The sequence below is a fragment of the Leptosomus discolor genome, chromosome 18 (genome assembly GCF_034619465.1).
Source record: "Leptosomus discolor isolate bLepDis1 chromosome 18, bLepDis1.hap2, whole genome shotgun sequence".
NCBI classification, from domain to species: Eukaryota; Metazoa; Chordata; class Aves; order Leptosomiformes; family Leptosomidae; genus Leptosomus; species Leptosomus discolor.
The window spans coordinates 4,482,993-4,508,777 of NC_141408.1; the positions used below are offsets into that span (position 1 = coordinate 4,482,993).

General features: G+C 43.0%; 1 protein-coding gene across 1 annotated transcript in view; it reads right to left on the minus strand.

The window, feature by feature from the left end:
- The window catches only part of ANKFY1 (ankyrin repeat and FYVE domain containing 1), a 33,640-nt gene extending 8,513 nt beyond the window's left edge, over window positions 1-25,127 (minus strand). The window contains exons 1-18 of the mRNA XM_086475489.1: window positions 25,105-25,127; window positions 19,839-20,031; window positions 18,203-18,321; window positions 15,729-15,864; window positions 14,027-14,150; window positions 12,331-12,480; window positions 11,244-11,409; window positions 8,909-9,113; window positions 8,108-8,176; window positions 7,187-7,386; window positions 6,671-6,768; window positions 6,047-6,269; window positions 4,986-5,084; window positions 3,612-3,765; window positions 2,994-2,996; window positions 2,510-2,678; window positions 1,203-1,321; window positions 710-866 (exon numbers count right to left, since the gene is read on the minus strand). Of these exons, the coding sequence (XP_086331615.1) occupies window positions 710-866; window positions 1,203-1,321; window positions 2,510-2,678; window positions 2,994-2,996; window positions 3,612-3,765; window positions 4,986-5,084; window positions 6,047-6,269; window positions 6,671-6,768; window positions 7,187-7,386; window positions 8,108-8,176; window positions 8,909-9,113; window positions 11,244-11,409; window positions 12,331-12,480; window positions 14,027-14,150; window positions 15,729-15,864; window positions 18,203-18,321; window positions 19,839-20,031; window positions 25,105-25,114 (2,394 nt within the window). The 5' untranslated portion in view covers window positions 25,115-25,127. The remainder of the gene's footprint in view (window positions 1-709; window positions 867-1,202; window positions 1,322-2,509; window positions 2,679-2,993; window positions 2,997-3,611; window positions 3,766-4,985; window positions 5,085-6,046; window positions 6,270-6,670; window positions 6,769-7,186; window positions 7,387-8,107; window positions 8,177-8,908; window positions 9,114-11,243; window positions 11,410-12,330; window positions 12,481-14,026; window positions 14,151-15,728; window positions 15,865-18,202; window positions 18,322-19,838; window positions 20,032-25,104) is intronic.
- Between the last annotated feature and the right edge of the window lie 658 nt (window positions 25,128-25,785).

Genomic DNA, 25,785 nt, shown 5'->3' on the forward strand with positions numbered 1-25,785 from the left:
TCGGACATTTTGGGGGCAGAGAAGCATTTGAACTTAAGACTAGCAAATTCAAATAAGGTGTTTAATCCCTTGTCTGCATCAAGCAGCAGTTTGCAGCCATGGCTGCTCTGTGACTATGTTCTGCCATTCATTTCCATGTCATTGTCAATCACGTCAGGACCTCAAAGAGCTATGCGTTCATTTCTTCTGTTGCTATTTGTCAAGCTTCTGTTTAAGGATAACTGTGTAATCAAAAATGAAGTGTAACTCATACTGACGTCCACCTCAGTTCACTCACTCACAGAAGCCATTTCCCAAACACATTGAGTTGAGTATTCTGGAGTTTTACACTATAGCTGATCCAATGATTAATTGCAGCAGAATACAGAAGCCCTGCTCCTGCCTCTAATTTACACTTGGGACAGAAGAATTGAATTCCAGTCACTACACATCAGAAAACTAACACTGCAAAAAGTTTTCTGTATCGTTCTTTTCCTTCAGTACAGCTTCCTGAATTAACCCATTCCATGGGCAGAGCAGCACTGGGTCTGGTAACGAGGGACAGGAAAGAAAGTAGAATTGCAGCCAGTTGTCGCACTGGCTCAGCCTTAATAGAAGGATGTTCCTTTTCCTATCGAGCAAAATACACAGCGAAGGGGAAAGTTTGTTTTCACTAGATTAGAGGCAAAGAATCAACTTCAAAGAAACTGTGCACCATTTCTCTACACACCTGAGCATTGACATTGGCACCAAACTCCAAAAGGCACTGGATCACCTCTTCTAGTCCCCAGCAGGCTGCCAAGTGTAGGGGTGTCTGTCCATCATGAGCTTCCTCTTCTCCTTCTCCATTCGGGCCGGGCTTTCTGGGACTATTCACATCACAACCACTACAAACACAATACAATCAATTACCTTTAATCTAGTTTTAAACTGTTCCAAACAAGCGTCAGAAAAGACTTTGCAAGAGCTGATCCAGCAGCTGCTGACACGTTCTACAAAAGCACAAGTTCCTGGTTTTAGTTTGACTTGTCATCAAGAACATGATGCCAATATAGGTAACAGAATGTGTCTTTCTGATTAGCCAGACTTCTGTAAGTGCCATCCACCCACCAAAACTCTAACACCCATACCTGTTTCTGCCTCAAAACAGCATTCAATTAATTTACATGAGGAAAATACCTACATGCACATTAGAAGGTTTGTATTTCAGAAGGGGGTCTGACCTGCGAATAAGAAAGCAGGCTATTTGTTCACTGTTTTCATCAATAGCTCTGTGAAGAAGAGTTTGTAGGCAGCCACTTGGTCCTGACCCCCAACAGGTTGAATCACAGCCATGTCTAACCTGGAAGGAGAAGCACAATGAAGCAGTGAAGTTTTATGGCTTCATCAGGCTCCCGCTACTTTTTACAGTCCTTGACTAATGCTTCTGAAACACTGTCCCTTAGAGGTAGAATTCGAGATGCCTTATCTATTCTTGTGACAGTCACTGAATTTCAGGAAGCTACTTTATTGTCTTCTGGACCAGTATTTTATTGGTCCACTATGTAATACTTAATCAGGTATTGCTTGTATTCACCTATATACTCTGAACAGGTAGGTCTTAAGCCAGTTGGCTGTCACCTCGCTTTCAGCGGTGACAAGCACCTACAGCAAGCCAAGCAGCATCAGCAGACATTGCCTTTGAAGGTTTGGCCCATTTACTTGCTTTCCTATACACTCAGCTAAACAGAGACAGTTGGTTTTTTTTTTTCCAGGAACTGTCTTTCTAGTATTTGTGTTCTACTACTACAGAACTACTCAAGCAACGTGGCACTCAAGTCAGACTTGTTCCACTCCACTTTACAACCTATTTACAAGGTTTACGCATGAGTAGTTTCAATGTTGACTCCATAAAGATTCTTATCCAATACCAGCACAGATGGTCAAGTACAGTTATAACGTGTATTTCTCAGGTCACCAGTAGAGCTTTTAAACAGTTGTCTCTAGCAGACAGTAACTGAGTATCAGAGAAAACTTTCACGTAACTTCCTTATGAAGGAGATGTAAGCAGGCCTGTGTGTGTCTCCTAAGAAGTCTCTTGCTGGATCACCTATGCCTGGGTGTAAAGCAAATATAAGCCTTTAAAGGCCTTCTTCATGGAACTTTAAGATGCAATAAAAACCAGCACATACTCTAAAGCATACATATGAGTGTTCAGTTTTGTTCAGAAAGCTGATCATTACACAAATGTGGTATGCTACAGACTGATTTTTTTAGTAGAACCTTATTGCTTCTGGTTCAGGAATCCAGACAGCATATTCTATACCTCTATTACAGTGGCTGCAAGATATTTGGCTATGCAGACTACAGTGTTTATAAGAGATCTCCCAAGGAAAAGGAACTTCTGGTGAATAAAAACCTCTAGAAATTACATAATGGTGTAAGACTATTCTGTTCTTTTCATGCATTGAGTTTGTTTTTGCTGATGAGCGCTTTGTTTCCAGCAAGATGCCCAAAAGCAAGACCAAATTAAGTCAACTGACAGTCTTACCAGAGTTGACGCAATATCTTCCAGGTTATTTTCTAAGGCAAGCCACAAAGGAGGATTTCCCTTCTCATCTGGCACAGACATGTCTGCTCCCCTGGTACAAATAGCATCGACCACAAGAGGGAGCTGGTTTTTTATAGCTAGCTGCAAGGCAGTCTCTCCATCCTGTGTTCTGCAATAGGTACAGTTTGAAGTGTGTTACTACTGCATTATAAAGTTAGGCCTCACATTACAGCAGCTTATTGGCAAAGCCAAGAATTATCTCCTCACGTGTGTTTTTAATGTGGTAAGACTCCATCTCCACAGCCAAATGCACCACATTACTTTTCCATCACAGCTACATAGTTTACCTTTCTTTCCCCCCTTTCCTTTAGCAGCAAGTGATCCATTTCTAAAGTTTGAGGAGTATGTTCGTGTTCTTAGCTCAAAGACACTGTCATTTCCTTAAGTGCAGCCATTACTTGAACAGTGTTCCTTCCAAGCAAACCTACTGCCACAGAAGCGAACAGCTTTGTCTGCACTTCAACCAACAGTCAGAAATACCAACTGTTAAAAAACTCAAGTTAGAACAGCAGTATTAGGCAGTCTGTGCCCATGACATTCATTACGGTATAGCTCGCCAAACTTCAAAGACAGCCCGTCAGTCACATAAGCAGATAAGTGTTTTAGGTCTGTTATCAACTTGTCTAGGAGATACTTGGGAAGCAAGTTCTATTGGAATCTCATTGCTGGAGCTGCATCTAATTAGTTTAGATGGTAGAAAACACGCAGCTTCAACAAGCTGACAAATCGATGAGACTATAGAAGCTCAGTACCATGTCTCCAGGACTCAGGAGTCTGTTACAGAGGATTCTGTTCTGCCTAGAATTAAGTGGCACCTCCCTCTGCAGCATCACGAAGAGGTACTGACCAACAGAACAATATATAGCTCCGAGTTCACATACGTAATTCCTCAGCCCTAACTAGTGCCATAAAAAAGCACCAAATGTGTAACTACGCACAAATCCTGATTTGAACCCAATTTCAAGCCATTATGTACAGGCAGTCATCACTACCTGTTCCTAAATATATATCCAGTTGAGTATTGTATCTATTAAGATCTTACCTGACATTTATATCTGCCTGATGTTCCAGCAAAAAGAGTGCACTCTTACTGTCCTGCCTCTGTATTGCCATATGTAGTAGAGTCTGTCCGTCTGACATGGTGTCATTGATGGATGCCCCGGATCCAAGCAGCTGAGCTGCTATTGTGTGCATGCCTAAAGAGTTACAGCTCATTAGTATTTTACCTTCAGTTCCATAAAATACAGACACTGAAGATTAATAAAGCTTCGAGCTTTCAATTTTCAGTGATTACAGTAAGAGATGCACCAAATCAATGCTAGAGCCTATTAAAATTTCCATACAGGTGCTAAACCAACTCATGACTACCCAGCTGGAATGTTCATTTACAGACTTACTGAACATTGATTACAGAGTCCTTTTGGTCTTGCTTGAAGACGCAAGATATGGTCTGGTATACAGCAGAGCTTTCCCATTAGCTCTGCCAACCTAAATGTAGTAGAGTCCTCCTTAACCAGACCTAGCCCAATCCTTCATATCGCTTCAGACTTTTGTCCAACACATTAACTTTGGTACTGCATTCATAAGTTATTGAGTATTACTGTATTAGATGTTTAGCTTGGTTCTTCCTTTATTTCAGAAGCAGATAAGGGCAATGGTAGAGAGAAAGCTACAATTTAGTCTGTTTTCATTGGAAGGTGAAAAGCCTAGACAATAAAGATGTTTGTTACCTATGGATGACATCTACCACCCCTGTATAGAGAAACATCACTAAGCGTTCTGCCTCATCTGTTAAGTCCAGAGTATGAGTAGTCATCCCCCATACTGTTTCCAGCTCAGTAAGACTATACTTAAATTGATTCAGCAGTGACCACATCACCTCCTTCTTCTGACAATGCTGAAGTGTCACTTGGCTGCAAACAAAACCACCTGGTTTTCCCCAAACCACTCTCCTCCACATTTCAGACAAGTAGGCATCTTCTGAATCAGTATTTCAAGTTCCATTCCCCTTAACAGCTACTTAAAGCTATGTAAAGGACAGCATTACTTCATTAACCAGCATCTAGAACAGACTAACCATGAACAGACAACACAGGGATCAGATATGAAAACTACCAGGGAGTTCACTGGCACAATTCCACAGACCTGAAAGTACAGTTGTGGGTAAGAAGCTCCAGGCTACCTGCTAGTCAGCAAGGGAAGCTGTAGGGCTAGAAAACTATCAATAAGTTAGATGTGAACATTCCATTTTGGAGCTGAAGAATCCTCTAAAGCTCTCCTTGACAGCTTCTCACTAGCAGCACAAGCCAGGACAAACACACACCTGCTGTTTGTCTTAAAAACAACAAAAATAATCTTATCCACATCATAGCTTCCCTGTCTTGTGCAAATTCTCATCTTTTTTGAAGGCACATACCTGTCCAAAGAGCCAATCCCAGCACAGTCTGGTCTCTTGAGTCCTTTAGACTAAAGTCAGGAATAATTTGCAAGTTGTTGGTAGCATGAAGAGCATTAGCTACAAAAAAGCATAAGGAATTGGAGCATTCTGGTACTCGCACTGCAGTTGCGCATTGAAAGCTGCTGGAGTAGCAATGTCACATTTTGAAGTAGGCTGTTCCTTTAGCAGTCAGTACTAAAGATCTGAGCAAGATACCTCCAGTTTCCCAGGTGTGATACTGCTTAGGATTCAGGTAGTATTGCCACTACTGCTTAATCTTAATACTTACACTAAAACACATTCAACTTTCTAGCTAAGAGGCTTAACCTGCCCCCTTTCTACCTCCACTTCCAAATAGAGTAGCATATAGAAACTCAGAGAACAAAGAGTGGAGGCTGTACTGCGAGATGGGGGCAGCATCCCTCCTGTTCAGCTCCCTGGGATGGAGGGTATTCTCCCCAACTCACCTGCCTCCTTCTAAATCCCACTTGTGGTAGGGGACAAAATAGGCCTTGCTTCAGCTGTCAAACTCCCTTCCCGCTGCTAGAAAGGAGAAGCTGAACTTGTAGCATTTAACAAACTGTTATCTGCTAGTATTTCAGTACTCAAGTCTCAACTGTACCATAACACCAGCATTACTCAAAATCCTCTTACTGAAAACAGCTGAGGGAGGTGGAAGTCTCACCACAGAAAGATGACTTTACCCATATTTGATTTCAGCATTTACCCGAACCAAATGCTTTGATGGGGAGAGAAAAGGGACCTCAGTTGTACAGCTAGAATACAGCCTGGGGCAAAGAGTTCAAGTCTGTTATCCACAGCAGAGAATTCTGAAAGATTTATGGGCAAATTAATTTTCTAGTCTCAACAAGCAGATGATTTGAGTTTAAGACTGTTTAGCCAGTCTTAATTGCTCTACTTAAACAATGTTTACAAGAAGATATCCTCTATTAGTAGTTTGTCAAAACATAGTTTAGATGCCATTTTGACATACCAATCCACTACAGCACAAATACAGTCTGAACCAGACAAAACCCTACCTTTTTGTTCCAGGATGACTGACACCACATCTGGGTGATTGTAAGCAATAGCCATGTGAAGAGGAGTTTGCAGATAAACACTCTCTGCTGTTGGAGAAGATGTATCCTTCTGACCAAGCACTGCTTCTGCCGTCTGGATGTTTGGATTGGCTCCTTGTTGCAGAAGCTCTGCTGTCAGGTTTGCCAGGCCATGCCTACAGGCTGTATGCAGTGGTGTTTCGCCCTTTAATAAACAGGGTACCAGGTTAACAGCTTGAGACATGAAGAGAAGTAGCTTTTAAATTACTACACTCACAAGAAGCAGTGTGAAGAGCTTAACTCCTAGCAGTGAAAGCTCCTTAGGATGTTCAAACTACATGAGTTAGCCTATATTAAGGACTTTATTACAACAGGCACCGAGGAAAGCGTTAAAAGCACGGTAACAACTGGTGATGCTGCAAAAACAGTACCACGAGAATGCAACAGTTGTCTGATCACTAGTAAATATGTGAAAACATGCAAAAGGCTCAGCAGATGTTCCAACTTGCTTTAAGCTATGGTTAGCAATGAGAGATCTCTGCTATCTTCTTCCTGAAGAGAAATAAGGACATTTTCAGACTACAGTCTGTAAGTTGCTGCTTTTACCCATTTGTTTTGGTGGTTGACTTTTGCTCCGTGAGTTGCTAGGAAGAGAGAAGCCGCCTCATTTCCTACACCAGCTGCCCTCTGAAGCAAGCAGTTTCCTAAAGACAAACAAACACTGTTGAAGTGCTATTCCAGCCACACTTTGACACTAACAATTGTGCTAGCGCCTTCCCCACTACCTTATAACATTGACAGTTGAGGCCAACATGGAAAATCCTACCTACTAGCCCCTTGCAATGCTAGGCTGTCATGTGCACCACCATTTAGCAATTACACATATTGAAACTGTGATGATATTAGGACCTGGAAAGGAGTCCAGACTTTCTGTCACTTGCTGCAAGTCACACTCAGTTTGGGACTGCCAGCGTTCCAACTCCAGGTAAAGCTACTACCACCTACCACTTACTATGCAGCAAATGCTGCTGGAACCTCGTTCAGCCCCCCAGAGTGCAGTTAGCATTAAACAATTAACTTACAAGCCCTCCACCTACACAGAAATACAAACCTCTGGTTTACCTGTTACTGTGTCTGGAGCATCTGTATTGCTGCCTCGTTGGATCAACCTTGCTGCAAAACTGTTCTCATCAAATGAGGTTCCATTCACAACAGGAGCATCCTCAAAGGGGTTCACAGACTGATCAGACGATACAGTGATATACTGAACTGCAAGCCAGAGTGCTGTGCTTCCTTCATGATCCTTCAGCTCCAAGTCAAGTCTAAAAATAAGAGTTAACGGTCTCCAATTTATACCTTAAGTAGTGGTTCACCAATGCAGGTTAAGTTTCAAGTGTCTGAACAGCTGTACTAGTTTATCTAATACCTCACTGACAACTTTCACTTGCCAAGAAGCCTACTGTAGCTCCAGTTACTTCAGGGAATTTCTGAATATTCTGAAACAAGCAAGACATCTTTTAGTGACTACTAGATTTAAGCTTATTGCTCCTAGGAGAAGCATGGCCCTGGTAGATTTGTGCTCCCACTAAGTGTAACGAAGACATAAATCTTCTTGGATTTGAGTAAACTGTACAAGAACTGCAAATTCAACGAAAAATAAACAGAGTCAAATGAAGTATTCTGCTTCATCACCCTAAGAAGTCGCCTGTGTTACCTTTAAGCAGAACCCAAGTTGAACTCAGGAATGTATTCAGACATTAAGACTCCTTTTACCTCCACTACAAATTAAGTTATTGCTATTTCACTTAGCCCTCTTTGAAAAACAAGGAGATGCACTCTGCTTCCTCTTTACAGTAGGGCAAAAACTTACTTGGCTTCTGGCATTGTTCTGGCATCTGAAGTTATGCAAAACCTTTACACTTTTGCATCCCAAACCTATTGCTGGCCTTATAAAGCAGAAAAGGCACAGGAGTTGTTACACCAGTCTCCATACCTTCACTGTACAAGGTAACCTCAGTGTACTTTACATTCAAGTAGACTTACTGTTTGCACTGGAGAAGCTGACTGAACACAGGTTCATTCCTGACCACAATTGACACATGTAATGGGGTCCTGTAATTGGAGCAAAGTACAGCTACATGAGTAACAAGATTTTGCCCATGGTCACCAACATGCCCCTACAGATTTATAGGGTTAACTTTTGCCTCTGCTTTCTGGAGAAGGGCACAAGCACATCTTGAAAGAAAGAACAATCTACTCTTAGTGAACACGATTCCAATTAATTTAGAAATAAGCAATTCTTTAAGCTCATGTAAGCTAAATTTCTTGGAAAAAGCACAAGAACTTGACCTATCAGAATTGGGTGGCTGATATACTTTAAGTCTTCTATATCCTTTTATGTACTTGTTTGCCAGCCCAACCTAACCCATATAAACATACTGTAGATACTGGCTCTTTGAAAGAATTTCAGTTTCACTGACAGCTTCAAAGAGAAGTACTTTTCAGGAATACTATCTGTCATCTTAGTACCTTGCTTTGCTGTTCAGTGACTCAGTAAAGGCAAATTAATTGTTTGCCATGTATTCTAACACAACCAACTCACCCCAACTTTCTGTAGCTGGGCTATGTTTAATTAGTCATGACATGGTACCATTCAGCACGCACCACTTTCTGCTTTGAGTGCTACCCACAGGTCTCAAACTGGATTAATGAGTTTACCTTTCCTGCTTCCAGCATCACCTGTGCTTTGCTGACAGACCCGAGCAGGTTCTTAGTAGGCTGCATCTAATCACTACAGTATTATCTGTTAAACTGGTCACAGACTTGACTTCACTCAGTATTTACCTTCCTTTGTTGTCCTGCATATTTGGATTGGCTCCTGCCTGTAGGAGGAACTCTGCTATCTGTGCCATCTCTGCCATGACATCTGGCAAATGCTTCTTGGGGCTGTATGATGCCACAAGGTGCAGAGGAGTCTCCTGGTCTCCCAGTGTAGCAGCATTCACACGGGCACCATTTTTAATGAGAAAGTTTGCAGCAAATTTATCTCCTTTTGTGAAACAAAACAAAGTTGTTTATGGATATATGCTTTATATACCCTATACACTTTATAAAAGTCCAGAAAATTGACACACATGATTTCCCTCCATACCATATAATGATTTTGATACACGTCTGCTCTTCGAATGCGCCTTAGCAACAGGTAACTTCAAAAACACTTCACTGCAAAGTCAGGATCAAAATATTTCATATCAACCCTTGGAAAAAGTGTTTTGCCCAGAAGTTACATGTGACTCAAGTTCACACACCAGTTTACTTGTTAGGGTGACACAGTGTGCTAGTTCCTCTATCAAGATAAATCCATCACTGTTTTAATGCACAACTGGACAAATTGTGAGACTAAACATACAAGTAGTTTTTAAACAAAAGGTACTATTCCAGGGCATCAGTCAAAAGCGTGTAGTTGAAGTTAGTCATCATCTGTTCAGTCTTGCTACATAAACAAGCAATAACACAGACTTCGCTCTTAAAATTTTAGGCCCCATATACATAGGGCAAGGGCTCTGACAGTTAGGACCCACCATGCACAGCATTCCTAAGAACTCCCTCTTGAGAGCTTCTCAGAAGTTAGAGCTCTGGCCCACTTCAGTACACAAAGCCTTGGACTTGGAACACCAAGATGCAGAGAATGACTTCAGGATAATACTAATTCCCCTCACTCCAAAGACTACTTTGAATAGACATATTCATAAGTTGCTTGTCCAGAATGCAAGACTGGAGAACAAAGACAACCGTTGGCCTGTTTAAGCAATACAGACTGCTGTATTATCTCTGCCAGCAAAAGCCAAAATCCCATTTTCCAATTTCCACATCTGACATTCCCCCACTCTCCAGTGATCACAAGAAACAAAAATCATGTGGCAAGTTCAGACCATTTGCTTTAGCTCCATTTCCAGAACATGTGATTGTTAACAGTGATTAATTCACTGAAGCTTTGGTTACTGAAAAGCAAGCATTCATTCTCAGAGCTCTAGCTTAGACTGAAAGCAGACATTAGAACTAGAGGACAAATGCTAGTATTAAGTATGAAGAGGAGCCTGCTGCAATCTCTCTAGTGCTTTACAGGGCTGCAGCCATCACAACACTGACCTATGCCTAGAAGGTCTCCTATTCCTGCTGCTGAAGTTTCATTCACAGGATCATGCACCAACATTACCCTGTTTAGATATGTAGAAGATGAAAGGAAGAAGTTGGGAGCTGTATTTTGAGCTCACAAAACTTAAACTACTTCTAAGAGTTCCAGAAGAGCTTGCTGTTAAAAATAACCTTCTGCTTTTAATTTATAGCACTACAACACCCATGAGGTCCAGTCACACCATGAGGTCCTGTTGTGTTTGGCCTTCTGGAACAGCCGGAGCTGCCAAAGATATCATCGCAGGCAACTAGCAGCACAAGGCATTCGCTACAGGTTTCTACCAGACTTTGGCCACAGGACCAGATGCTGCTGCTCCAAACCCTTCAGAGTACTGTGGCCATGGCAACCAGGTCCTACTGGGCTCCAGTTCACATAAGATGCATTTTCCACTCCAAGGTGGAGAACAGCTCAAGATAACCATGTAGTTGTACTCGGGCTCCACTCTGATAACTACGCTACTACTCATCGGAGCTTTGAAGATATTCGGACTGGCATAGAAGCACATCCACCTGCTGTTCTTCTTCCAGTCAGCTCTTCCTTCCCTAAAACTGCTGTCCTGTAGCAAGGACCCTTGCTGTTAACTGTAATCACAAAGAAGCATATGCGTTCAACCTAGGTCTAGGAAAAGACTTTGTATTTGTGACTAGGCTGTCATGCTCGATTCAACCATTTGTCAGAAAGCCACTGTGTTGTCAAATCAGAATATTCTCAGTATCTTCCTGCATTTCTTCCTTTAGCAGACAATACTCTACTAGATTGCTTCTGGATGTCATGTAGTATGTTTCATTCACCAGCCAGCAGGCTACCTTTCAGATCCCAAATAAGAGTTTGTTTTTAAGTTTAAAAAAAGAAATAGGACAAAGTTCATACTTGACTACATTTTTCTAACTGAAGTGCGAACTAAAGTGATACAGGAACAGACTGTGGAATATATATTTCACACTGGGAACAACTGCAAGTAGGCTTCATAGCCTACCTACTTACCTCTTTGGATGGCTTTATGCAGTAGACTCCAGCCTCTCTTGTCTGCCCTGTCTACATCAGCCTTGTGGCTGACCAGTGTAGCTGCAATGCTCTCCAGTCTTTGGGCAAGGGCTAGATCCAAAGCAAGATCTCCATTGTGATCCAATTCATTGAGCTTTCCTGGAAGCTATAACACATTCAGCCAATTCACATTAGTCAGAGGTACGCTCACCAGCCCAACGTATTTTAACAGCCCATTCCAACTACCGTAATGTTAGGCCTTCAGCTCTAACACAAAATGCTAGCATTGCGTTTAGGTAAGTGCAGCTTACACAGGAAAACAATCAGAAGACTAGCATCACTACACACAAGTCTACCCAGAGGGCTGTTCAACGAGAAAACAGGAGCTCTGTTTGCAAGCCTTGTTTAACTCCCAGGAAGCAAGACTAGTACGGTCTTAAAAGATGCTGCCTATATAGGCACATGCAACATAGTACTAGGAAGAATTATTCAATTATTCCTCTAAGATACCTGAAACACCAAGTGGATTAGCACCTAAAGGTACTAAGCACTGCTACAGTCCCAGCTTCCAATTAGGATCTGAGGCATCTTAAAGGACTAATTCACTAATTCTTGATGATTAATACTTGAGTCATTCTTCCTTCCCCCTTGGGGGGGGGGGGCAACTTATTTGCTAGTTGTTTAGAGCGTTCATCCAAACACAACAAATACCTGTTACTTCAAACATTCAGTAGAAGAGGAAAAGCATTTGTTCAAAGAAGCGATGCTTACTGAACTGCCATGAAGCAGCAAAGTTGACCATTACACCATTCAGCTTTAACTGTGCACAGCAAATCAGGTCCTGGATTTTATTAGGCAAAGTTGCATGCAAGATGTTTCAGAAGCGTTACGAATCCCTTCCGAATTATGTCTTTATGAAGCCTTTACTGCTAGACCTCCATTACATACACAGAAGTAGCTATGGCAACGATAAATATGCAAGTAAGAATGAGTGATAAAAAAATCAACAAGGTTCAGACTGGTAGTTAGAAACTAGTTATCTGAAACACTAAATTCTAGAAGACAGATCAAGTCAGTCTCACTATACCTGTGAATCCATTTCAATAAGATACAAAAAGACTACATCTTCCCTCTCAACTTTAATTGCCTTATGCAAAGGATATTCGGTCTTTGACTTAAACATTTTATACAGCAACTGAGCACTCATGCTACTGAAGTCTTCTTTACGTAAGTCATCCTAGAAACAATAGAAGAGAAAAGGGTAAGCAATACTCCTGCTTTATTTATAAACAAGGCATTACACAATGTAATTACGAAGGTCACAAAACAAGTTCAGTTCAAAGCTCTATTTTGGTAACATCAAAACAAGCAAGAACAATCCAAGACAGCCTTTTAAGACTAGGAAGAAACACTCAGGAAGTTTTACATCTTATATTTTAGTTTCAAAATCAGTTAGTGAAATTTTTCTTCCCTTCTGTCTAGAGACATTGAAAACTAGCATTTTACCAGATATTACAGTAGATTCACATCTATTCTCTAAACTAATTCTCTATCTGGACTTAAAAACAGATAAGGTTTTTCTGACAAAGAAGGCCTACAACTATTGAAGACTGACAACTTCAGAGAACTTTGAAAAACTCCAAATAAAAGTAAACAGAAACTTGGAAGTATAAAGACCTTGGGTTTCAGTTAGTGCTCATTTGATTAAACAGAAACAACCCCATTTCCAGGTAGAACACAGCATCAAGTTAGGAGCCACAAGCAGTAAAGAGTTAAAATGGCTGACTCGGAGGTTCAGATACATGAAATTTTTTTTATATATATTCACAGATCAAAACACTCTCATCTGCTTTGGCATTAGCCAGAGAAAGAAATATCCACATCTTGATGATGCATCTAAGATTTAGAATAAACTAAATCCTCACATACTAGTCTGATGTTGACAAGTCTTATTTTAAAGGCTAATCCATTACTCAGTTATTCAATCTTTCCTCAAAATAACAGATCAGAGCAAGTGAAACTTCCAAGTCAGCTGCAAGATTCCTTGCCACTCCCTTCATTACAGAAGATAAACTCTTCCCTGTCTTCCGTGGATTATTTTGAGAAGTAAAAGCAGGCCTGGGATTTGTTATCTGCATAGACAGAGACGAGCTACAGATGAACTTCTAAACAGTTCACAGTCCAGATTTGCCAAACAACTCTTGCTTATTAGAATACAGTCCCTTTGGTTTGCCTCATGTTTAGGAAACTACAATGCTTTTTACAGAGAAGTATTTCCAATGAACAGAACAAGTCTTCAGGCTACAAGCTACTTCCCCCCAACTCAAGACACTCACAGCAAGACAGACAGTGGACATAACCTCTAAAGACAACAAAAAAAACCTTAGAGAAGGAGCCATTTAATGTGCTTTGTTTCAAACAAAATTATGAATTAGTATTGCAGAGAACACCAAACACAGTGTCAGAAAGCACACAGAGATAACAGAGATGGGAAGGGAAAACACATGCCTCAGAAGCAGCCCCTTCACTCACACCAAGGGGCAGGACAGGCAGATTTGACAACTTTTTATCAAAGTTGCTCCTTGCAAACATAAGGGTCACCTTAGTCACTGGAAGCTATTAGCAATCCATGTAACCCCCATCCCAACTGGAATGGCTGAATGTTAGCATATCAAGAGATACTCCCAAGGTTAGACAGTACAGCAACTTAAGCAAAATTCTACTGATTAAGTTCCTATACTCGGCAAACATTTTTCCTCTTGCTTCCTTCCAATAGTACTTACCCAGTGGCTAGCAATTATCTCAGCACAATAGTTCAGGAGAGTGCTGGCATTCAGCTCCTCAGCAGTCTGATAGAAACGAATGCAGTTCCTGACATTAACTAGTGACATGACTCCTTTTTCACATCTGTCAAAACAGAAAAGCCAGTGTTCAGCAGTCAGGAGACAGCTTTACTGCACGGAATCACTCTCCCATGCTGTAACAGGGTCCTACACACTCCTTTTCCTAGATGTCAATAGAAAATGGCTTGGCCTAAGCAGCATAAACATACTTTAACCAGAAGCCCTGTAAGACAGTTTCTGTAAGAGCACACTCCTATTAGAGTCCCTCTAAGCTAAGGTCCATGAAAATACCACACACTGCAGGAGCCTGCAAGCAGAGAAAGACACCCTAGTTCTCCCAAGGGAACAAACTGCAGTTCATTCCCCGTCATGAGGCAGGGAAGACTTCTATCTTTACAAGTACTACACTGATCACAAGCAGCTTTTGTGCCAAAGTTAGGAAAAAAAGGCATGCCAAATACCCCTATTCGTTTAATAAAGAGAAGGGATAAGCTTTAACAGCAGATCCCCCTAATCTTCATAGGTGTGAAGCTATTAGAGTTTGTGGTAGGAAAATCCACGTATCTCAAAACGAAGATGAAGTCAAACATGCCAGTGATCGCCAAGCAGATATTAAGACCAAAAAAATGGAAATGTGTCTCCAGGTGCAGACACCTACTAAGACATCTAATAATTACTATTAGTGTAACAGCTTATCCACATCATAGCTTCCCTGTCTTGTGCAAATTCACAATGTACAGCAGACTGTACATGGACTTGTCACTAGACTACCATGACCAGACAACAGCTGAGGAATGCTGAGGTAGTACAACGTGAAGACAGTTGTAGGCTGGTACAAAGCTTGAAGGCAGTTTTAGCCTTGGCCTTATAGATGTCAACTTCTTTGGTCAGAAGAATTGACAGCCATTTAGTCTGCTTCGTGTTGAGTCACACTGAAGTCACAGATTATGAGTGCCATGTACTGCTACAGCCCCAGACACCCCTTGGGCAACAGATTTGTTACATCAAAGGGTAATTTATCTTTGACTAAATTCAAGGCTTTGAAGTTGGACAAAACTTGAAGATGTTTCAGTTTGTACATTCAGGCTTCTCACTAACTCTAAATGGTTATTTAGAGCACTCTACACACTCAAGATAACAACCCAGCCCCCTACTAGAGTGGTGTAATGGTAAGTTCCTCAAAAGGACAAAACATTGTACTGTTACCTCAACCTTCTTTATGAAGAAAAGTTGCCACCAAGATACACAGAACAGCAGTTATTTAAATAAAAAAATTTTTCACCTGTGGTATTTTAATACTGCAAGCTACATGACATTGACTCTTCCTGGCATTCTCTTTAACAATTCCTTACTTGCAGCTCTCCAGAGCTGATCCCTACCCTTCCTTAATGCCAAATTAGGGTTTAGTTTGACTGGGAGAGGAACTGGAAAGTAAACATAAATGCTATGAGAAGAACTGCTACGGTTTAACTGTAGTGCAAGGCTTTATTTCCTGTGATAAACTGAATGTCATGCTGAATTATTAAAACCTCAAGACTTTGAAAAAGCAAAGTTTTATCCAAATGCCAGCAACTATAATCTTATTTCTGTGGAAACAAGGATGAAGAGTTCAAGAAAATTCACTGTATTTACCAAGACTCACCTTTCCCTAAGCAGCTGGAGCTGAAATTTATTTGCTAGTTTCATGAGCTCTGTCAAGAAGATATCATCTTCTCTTAGCTCAAGTTCATCTGTGTAGATCCACCGCAGCATTGCCATGGTTACCTCTGGGTCAGCATCTGGTACAGGGAGCAACAGGGATTAACAAAACACCCAAAGAACAATCACCTATTCAAACAGTTGCTATGCCTCTGACTGTCAAAGTCACAGCTACCGTGAAAAAAAAAATAACCTCGTTGAAACTGTACTGCTTTAGTTCAATCACAATGTCAAAACAGAGGCAACAGTGGTCAGAAGTTGAAACTAGTAACAATGCTGGCACTGAGCAGGAATATCTTTTTCCCCATCAGAGCACTGTGCAAAGTGCAGGGAGCCCTGTAACATCTCCTACCTGCTGCATAAATATTGCAAATTTAGGGGCCAGTGATGCCCCTTTACAGTCTGTGGTCCCTCGCACATGGCTAAACCCACACCTACATCTGACAAGCACAAATCCCTTATAAGAATCCTCCTTCTTTTACATTATAGCCACGTTAGGAACTACTGCATTCCCATAAAGGTACTTGCACCTTGGTAACGACTACAAAGTACTTAAAACTGCTGGGAACCATTTCTAGGAAAGGTGCAAGAGAGTCACTAGGAAGCCAGTTAGATTTCAGGTGTTTACAACTGACCACAAGCCAAATGTTTTTATGCAGCAAGAAAAATAGAAACCTACACCACAGAACAGGAGACACACAAGCCTTTGTCACCTGGTCAGAATTTTAATGACAATCCTACTGACAAGGGTGTAGGTGAGAATTATTCCAAAATGTAAGATCAGACCATTTACTACAACAAAACACACAATTCTTTTAGAAAAGTAACACTAGTCCCTTAAGCTGTTCTGTTTCGCTTTTAAATTGAAACATACACTGAAATACTCATCCTAAAAGATCTCCTTTATAAGTGTTACCTCAGACTATTTGCAGACAGTACCTGGCACAGTATGCAGGCTGCCTCCTAAGAAACAAGAGGTTTTAGTAAGGCAAGTATCTTTTGCCAAACTTAAAGTAACCAGAAAACCTACTTGAGGCGTACTATCAGCTCCACCTTGGCAGAGATACAAGTTCATTTTCTCCCAAGAAAAGAACCTGTGTTCATCTCTTTCTACTCTTCTTAAAGAGTAGAAAATTCTGCAGATTACATGAACGCTAAAAGCACTGAATTTTAAGTGCTGCCTGTATTTTGAAGGTAGAATTCAACAACTTGCAAACTAAGATCGCCTAAGTGAACCTCTTATGAAAACCATGACAGTTTTTAGGGAACAGCTTGTTGCTGGCTATAACTATTTCATATCCTAATCCTTGTGCCATTTACCAAATTTTATAAAAAAATCAATTTTACAGTGGAAAGTATCATCTACTGGCACTTTTTAAAGCATCATTCTATACTAGGAAGGACTGCAGTTACATCTGAGATTCTCAGACTAGCTTAAACGTGGAGCTATGGACTGTGCTATGGACTCCACTTGCAACAAAACTACAGTTAACTTCAGAGCTTTTTGGTAATAATTGTCTGTTAGCATAGCACTCAATTTAAAAACTCCTTGCCATCTGTTTTCTTGTGGCTGCAGAAAGATCCATAGATTCTTTTGCGAGAAAGCCTGTGCTGTCTCATAAAACCAGCTTGCTGTAACTTGTTTCTTTACAGTTTGTCTGCACTTAGGATTCATGACAAGATTAAGTGCAGAAAGTGAAGCCAATGCTTAATATTCAACATGCCAGCCAGCAAACCAGCTTAACTTCATGCCTGGTTTTATTGATCTCAAATTAATTGTATAAGTCTCTTCTGTACTATTAAGTACAGAAGAAACAGTCTGTCAAGAGGTTCAACTCGCAGAAACACTGCCCAGTGTAAGTACATGCAAGAAACAGCTACAGCAGAACAACACACCATCTTGTAGAAGACTATTTTAGAAAATTTCTCTTCCTCACCTATTCTGCAAAGGTATCAAAGTGCCAAAGCAAATAACTTTAATAACACATCAGCATTTGTATTCATTTCCCCACACACACTATGTTAACAAGAAGCAAGGTATTTCCATGACACACTTCAGAGAAATTATGCACACTACCTCAAAAAGCCCTGTCCTTAGAAAAGAAGAAGTCAAGCTCCTCCATATAGATTTGTTTTCATTACGTTTAGTTGACTCTAGAAAAGACAAACAGGCCACCATTCTCAACCCCTGTTCATTAAAGAGAAAGAAGGTAGGTTATTGATTTCACTAGCACTAGCACTAAGTTCACAAGCGTACTACCATGTTTCAGAGACAGAGCTCCACAAGGAATAGATCAATTACCATTTTTTTGTGGACAGTAGTAGTCTAAAAGGTATGTAAGTAACTTTTCCCTAAAGGCCCTTTCATCAGTCGTCCTAAAGACAATCAAAGCATCAGATCACTGAGCAATGACTGACCTGACAGATCCAGCTCCTCTGTTGAGGCAAGGTTGGCAAGACTCCAAGTATCACTGCGTGCTGCCAAGACAAATTTGTGAGCACTGATGTGCTTGTTCCCAACCTTTATCTTCAGATCACTGGTAAGAGGAAAAAAGCATATACATGTGTAACGCAGACTTCCCCTGTGCTTAGATATGTACAGATTCAGCATCTCCATAGCATCTATGTCCTGGTACCCACATGAAGGTTTAAGTTGTTTGAGACGTCAAAACACATTTAGTTGGTTAAGTAGAATATGTTGTCAACTGACAATTCTTATTTTTCTACAGAGAAACGCAGTGAGTTATTAATATTTAAAGTGTTTGGATTTTTTTAAAACCATTTTGGAATAAACTGCAAGGGGATTATTGTAGAGGACAGGAAAATCCAACAATCTTGAGGTTAAATATTTATGTCGCAGTGCCCCCACCAATACTGTCAGCTAAGCACCAACGCTTTCAGGCAAGACCAGCAAGAGAAAGAACGATGTTTGGCAGTGATCTGAGTACAAGGCAGACTCCAAGAATCCCCAGTTCCCAGGGGACCAGCTGTCAAGAACACTGACTTCACCCTGACCGGGTTATCCTTTGCAGTTAGAAAGTACCTGCCCTGTTTATTTTAAAGTCCCACAGCCTGCAAATGTTCTGACTGCACATGTGTACTTTCCAGACCATTTTCTAATGCAAGCACTGCTATACACTACAGCACAAAACAGAGGTGTTATTTAACAACACCTGCACTGGGACTTGCTACTTTTCCCATTTTATGGCTTGTAGGTCCTTTTATACCACTATTCTATGCCTTTAAAACTCAAAAGCCGAACAGAAAGAGTGTGATCCAACTCTTCTGACATATGCTACCTAAGAAGTTCTTATCAGGTACAGAGCCTTTTCTCAGGGAGGCTTGTGAGGAGCTGTTAGGGGAAGAAAATTTTAATCAAAACTATGTATTTCCCCCTTACATGACTGAATTCCTTTACTATATTGGCATTGCTTTCAGTAATAGCAAAGAAATTTAAGTGTCATTGTAGTCTCAGAACTAAATCAGTTAAGGGATCTAAATTATTTAAAGTGATCCTTAATGTGCCTACAGAAAAGAAACAATTAAACCTAATTTTGTGTTAAGATTCAAAGATACGGCATCATTTATACCACCAAGTCACGTGTAACTAAGACAAGACAAGCCAATTTAATTAGGCTTCTTTACACACAACAGGACTACAGAATTGGTTTCAAGGACATATCCTTTCTGGAAAGGAGGGCTTTCCAGTTAGTAGAAGATACATCATGTAACTAATCCATCAAGTAGGTATAGATCAGTTTAAAATCACTTCTGTTCAAAGGGAGCTTTGCTGTTGACAGTGAAAGTGGTCAGCTTTCTTTAAACTTGTCTTAAATGTCAGTCTCAAGATGAACTTCTACATAGAGCTCTTGACTCAAGAGCTGGATTCAGTATGCTACCTGATCTTAGCACGCTCCTCCAACTGCAATTCAACTGAGGACCCTATTCACACCCGGCAGCAGAGAATAAATGTTCCCTGTCTAAGACTAGTACCTTCTGCAGCCAAAGTCAAAGGTTCCTGTAATGTCCCTTTCCCCAAAGGAGGATCTCTTACCTGTACTGTTCCTGCTGATAGAGTTCAGCTACAATGGCAAGAAGTCGACTGATGAAGGTGTCACTGGCATTGTCCTGGTTAGCCTCGGCAGCCAGAAGATTGCATCTCCTTTCTGTATCAACTAGTTTCTTCTGCAGCTTTACATACTCCTGGCGGAGCAGCATCAGGTGCTTTTCCAGCTTGGCCACCTCCTCTGCAGAGGCACACACAGTGTTACTACAAGGCTGAAACATGCACACCTTTGTTTTGCATCTCAGGGTAACCTAACCCTACAAGCAGACACACACCTTGTTTAATCATGGAACACTCCAGCTTGAGCCTCTCCTCTTCCACATGACTTGAGATTTTCACCCCCAATATTAAACCTTTCATTTTATAACATTGCTAGCCATAAACCCATCAAAAGTCATCAGAACAGTGATAGAAGCCACTTACAAAATAAGTTCCTGAATCCTCTACAGTCAGGAATGCCATAAGCTTTCTAAAACCATGGGAGTCCGTGACTATCGGAATTAGGGTGGGGTAGAGGACTAGTTCTTTGGTTCTTACCCATTTTTTCCATTTGGATAAGATGCTGTTTGACTTTACAGCTGAGGCATCAACCACAAGCAAGCATCACAACAGTTGCTGACATACAGTATCTACCTCCGATTACTTAACTGACCTGCTTCGAATTCCTCATGCTGTCAGCTAAGAAGCTCCTTAAGAAACGGCCTGAGTAGAAAACAGATTCTCCCCAGCAACTATGTTTTAAAGGCCAGCCAAAAAAAAAATTATAACTCTACTTACTGCTGGCACACACATACATCCCTGCATTGGAGGCACTGCACTGGCAAGGCACCGCTACGCAGTCGGGCCCATGGTGGCTCTCAATTCGGTAGTGGCACAGCCACAGCACCTGGGAATCTGACCCTCGGTCAAGTATTTCTTGATTCAAGTATCCCATTGCAGAACCTGCTTTGGCACCACAACATGATGGGGAGCGACTGAACTCAACCCAGGCCACCTGTATGAAAAACCCCTACACCACTGCTGGAAGGAAACATCTGTACAGATGCTTAAAAACAACAGTCCAACTTAGGAACCCTTATTGATGGATTAGTTGCACAGACTGTATGTAGCTATTAATCATTGTACTTAATTAATTATTTCGCCCCATCAAGTTGATTTCCCAAATAACATACAAATCCAAAACCAGTCCTAAGATGAGAGGGGGCAGGGAGGAGAAATTTGGAAGCTAACCAATGATTTTAAGTGGGAAAGTTCCTACAAGATTACTCCCTACCAGCCAGGAATTCATTGTTCAACAATTTTTCTCAAATATTTACTAAATGTAAATCACTACCACAAACAATGAGGAACTGAGCTCTATTGACCAGTGTATTTTTCTTGCTTCTGCAGAGGTGACCTTGGCCTTGCTCCAACACAGGTCTCCAGAGCATCCCTCACTAGCTCAGCTGCAGACAGAATGCCTCATTTAGTCCTTCCTCTATGGAGTGCTGCAGCAAACACTCCCTCATAAGTCTTTAATTTAAAAAGAGCACTGTAATGGATAAACAGAAGGTAATTTACACTATCTTACTATTCAGTTACTACTACTTAAGCAGGTTTGGCAGAGTACTTCCTTCAATAGCCTTTTATTTAGCTTCATCCTTTAAAAGTTAAGTATCCCAAAGGAGATGGTACCTATTTCCTTATTCTATTGAAATATGCTATGGTTTTAGAATTGTGCTACCAATACCTCATCACCCACAAAGAGGGTTTGAAATTCTACTCTGGTCTTTCTTTCTCTCTAAAGATAAATGCAGTTTCAGTGTTCCCAGAACTAGAAGGACATTGACCAACGGCTCCTTCCCAAGCGATCCAGAAGGAAGGTGTCAAGGGTTGCACAAAGCACGGCCTACTGTTACAGCAGGGAGTCTGATAGGACCCAAGAGCGATCACTGAAAGACACTTTGAGAACCACACCAGAAATCAGCCTATTAACACCCTCACTGTTCCTACAGCAAGATTGTTAGGTGCCATACAAATTCATATGCTAGGAATAAGACATTGCCTGCTTGTATCATAGTATGTATCACCTTAAAGAAATTCTGCACCTTCCAGTCAAGCAATGAGAGCGTGAAGGTGGGAATAAAGAATCAGTACCAGAAGGTAACATTCCAAATCCTGTCATTTTACCAAAGTCAGCTCACTGGCTCCAAATTACTGCAAAGTCAATAGAACACAATGGAGAACTACCTTAAACCCTCTAACAGCAGTAGCTTAAGCTTTATGCATAACCGACAATCAAGCTTGTTACTGATGCTTCCAGGGCAGTCCAAGACAGTCACTACTGGCAGTGAAAGTACCTCAAAGAACTGAAGCGTTGAGAAATCTTGTTTTCACATTAACAGCATATGCCTCCTGCAACCTTGCTGAGAAGGACTGATAGGTATTTGCTTACTGCAAGAATTACAGAAGTTGTAAAATAAGAGTTTCTCTTATCCTACAAGACAACACGCACACTGGGTGCGTAGTAGCCAATACTGCATGCTTGCAGACAAGATTTGATCGCACAGCAAATTTCAAGTGCACATTCAAGACAGTCCTCAGTGTCCAGTTAATCAACATTCACTGCAAAGAGCAAAGCCTTCCATTTTCCCTGTATACTGTTCATTTGAAAAGTTAATGACGGAGTTGCCTAAAATAAGAATTGCTTCAAAAACAGAACCTGCTCAACCTCGGGTAGAAGCACCACCTCCATTTAAGCAAGCAGCACCACATCTCCAGGTTTACTATTTACAGTCCTCGGTTTTGGAAGGGGGGAGAAGGGCCATCACTTTTCAAAATCCAATGTGAAACGACCACTGTATCTTCAAGCTGGCAATCATTTTGCCAGAGTGCACATTATTGCCAGCCCACATGATGTACGACTGTTCACCTGACTGTTTCCCAAGCGTGATGTACAATTACTGCATGTACACAGACATGGCATCCCTGCCCACGGCAGGGGGGCTGGAACTAGATGATCTTTAAGGTCCTTCCAACCCAAACCACTCTGTGACTGTATGGAAGGACAGCCTCCCTGGAAGGTATCAGTAAGTCTCTGGCTAAACACCCATCCACATGCAGCAGTGAAGAGGACACCCAGGTTCAGCAGAGAAGCATATACAAAGTGACTTCTTTTCTGACCCCACAGTCCAGGTACAGAGTTAACAGATGGCCTGATGAGAAAATAAAAGCAGTGTTTGTTAACAGCCATCTGACAGCTAGGCTAGCATCTCATGATGCTCGTAACCTTCTGGACTGGCAGAAGTTTATGTTCCATATCAAAGCCTTTAAAGGGGACTTCAGAAAAGTCTACTGACATTTTCTTATAGGAGGAGCACAGAAGTACTCAAGAACAACTAGGCAGCTGAATCCAACAAGATAAGCAGGGAGGCAACAGGCAGTGCGGTGACAGCATGTACCAAAAACTAGAGGGAGCGTCTCATGGAACCCATTACCCTGCCCATTCCACCCATCAAAAGCAGCCACAGAAGCAATATGGATAAGCTTTTCTTTACTTATGAAGTGGACGTGAGTGAAATAGTTCAGAAAAAAATATTTCCTTACCCCCTCAAGTCAGGTCCTTCTTCCACTCCTCCACAGTCTGACCCCCATCTCTCCAAGGCTGTACAAGTTACTGCCTTCTTGTTCCTCCTCATTTTTGCACACTTGTGATCTTTAGCCTGACAACCATCCCAGAGTACTACAGCATACTTCCTGCTGCTCTAGACTCAAGCATTAATCAACAATTTTTACTCATGGCTACACATAACTGAGTATCCTCTGGTACTGGTGGTACAGAACTCTCACAGAAGTTACAAAAGCAAGCTCAGCTCTTGTCTTTATAAACTGATCAATCAATTTGTAGCTAGTCATTGCCATAAATCTAATTCAGCACTTCTGTACACAGAGGCAACACTTCCATAAGAAAAAGCGCTCTGCTTCTGAGCAGATGACCAGTTTGACAAGCTCCATTCCTTAATAATCCTTCACTTCTCAGCTAACATGCTTTCTTTAGCCAAAGATCAAAGAATTACTTGATTTAGGGAAGAACCTTTGACAAGTACAGATGTCTGAAACAGGACTTGCATCGACTACAGGTTCACTCTGCCTGCAGAGCAGGACCTTGAAGATCCTTGAGGGTGTCAGTGGGTACAAGTTTCACCACCTGAAGATATCTTTGACATCCAATGCCCACTAGAACTGAGTCACCAAGGCTTAAAAGGAAGCCTAAGATGCTGGTCAGCTAAACATGAAACAGTGGTATCTCAGCACACCAGAAGTCAGGAGTTGCTCTAAGGATTTAAGCCAGCTTGACTGCAGCATCCTCTCAGCTCATGCATGCCAGAAGATCAGCATCTGCCACATCCTAGTTAATCTTCCACAAGGGGTTTTAAAATTCTACCACTGTCAGAGTTGCACTTCAAGAGTTGAAGGCTGCGCTTTTAAGGCTTCATTTCCTTGTAACTTGGGGCATTTCAGCTCAGTTTGCCGACTCAGTTTCCTCCAGGGAGGAAAAGAGGAAGCTTCTGTCTTGTAGAAAGGAGCAGGATTGTAAAAAAAAAAAAGCAAGTGTTTTTCCAAACCCCATTCCCTCAGCTAAATTATTTTTTAAATGGTGTAACTGATAGCCTCCAAGTAAAACGAAAGCAGCCAGGGAGTTCTACAGAGCTTATCAGAGCCCAAACCCCACAAAAGGGCTCCCAGCAGCAAGGGACCAGGAGGCTGCAGCACAGCCTCTCCGCCTCACTGCGAGGAGAGGCCGCCGCCCGCAGCGACTCCAACAGACCACGCCGGGCTCTCCCCACCCCGGCAGCCCCGGGACGGGCGGCATCACCCACCGCAGCTCCCGCCTCACCGACCAGGGGCCGGGAGGGGGTCGGCGGGACGTCCCGGCGGGCTCCCCACCACCCACGGCAGCCCAGTGCCACAGCTACCCCAGAAATTCACCTCCTGAGGGGCAAAGACGCCCGGGCCGGTCCCGCCCCACCCCCGGGGGTATCAGCCCGCGGCCCCCGGCAAAGCAGAGCCCCCCCCTCGCCATTTCACGTTCACCTCGGAGGCGGCCAGCCCCACCCGCCGCGGGCAGGGCCGAGCCAGTCCCACATAAGGGAGCAGCAGCAGCAGCCCCACACCGGGGCTGCCCCCAGCGCCCTGCGAGCGGAGAAGCCACCCCAGCCAGCGGCGCTCCCCGTGCGCCCGGCGGCCGCGGCCCCGCCCGGGCTCCCCCCCTCACCTTCCGCCATGTTGGGTCCGAGGCCGCAGCTCTCGCGAGAGCCGCCGCCCGACCCACCGCCCGAGCCCGGCGCTCTCGCGAGACCAGCGCGGCACCCCCCCCGGCTCCGGCCGCCGCCCGCTCTCAGCGGGAACCCCGGGCACGCCGGGACGGGGCTCGCACCGCGCCGCTTTATACCGGCGGCTCCTCCCCGCCTCAGCCAGGGAGCGGCCCCCTGGAAGCCGGCCCCGCCCCGCCCCCCGTGCCCGCAGGAGGCGGCGGGGCCCACCGGCCCGCGGCCCTGCGCCTGAGGCGTTTCGCCCGGCGGCTGGTTTTAACCGCTCTAGGGTTTCTCTGCCCCCCCCCCCCCCCGCCCTTTAGATAAGGCGCCGTGCCCGGATGATCCCTGCTGTGCCCCGGTGCGGGCTGCGGCGGCAGCAAAACGGCGGCAGCCCGGGCCGGGGGGCTAGGAAACGCCGGGGAACGGCGGCCGCGGAAACGCTCCCGCGGTCAGGGCGCGGCGGCGGCCGCCGCCTCACCTGCGATTCGGCCCGCGCGGGAAGGCGCCGCCGTGCGCTCCAAGCCCAGGCAGCGCTGCGCCTCCTCCCGCTCCCCAGCGGCAGTACCGCTCCCGGCGGTGCCGGCACGGCTCTGCCGTCTCATGGGGGCTCTCCAGCGCACAGCTCTTGCTGGTGCCATCGT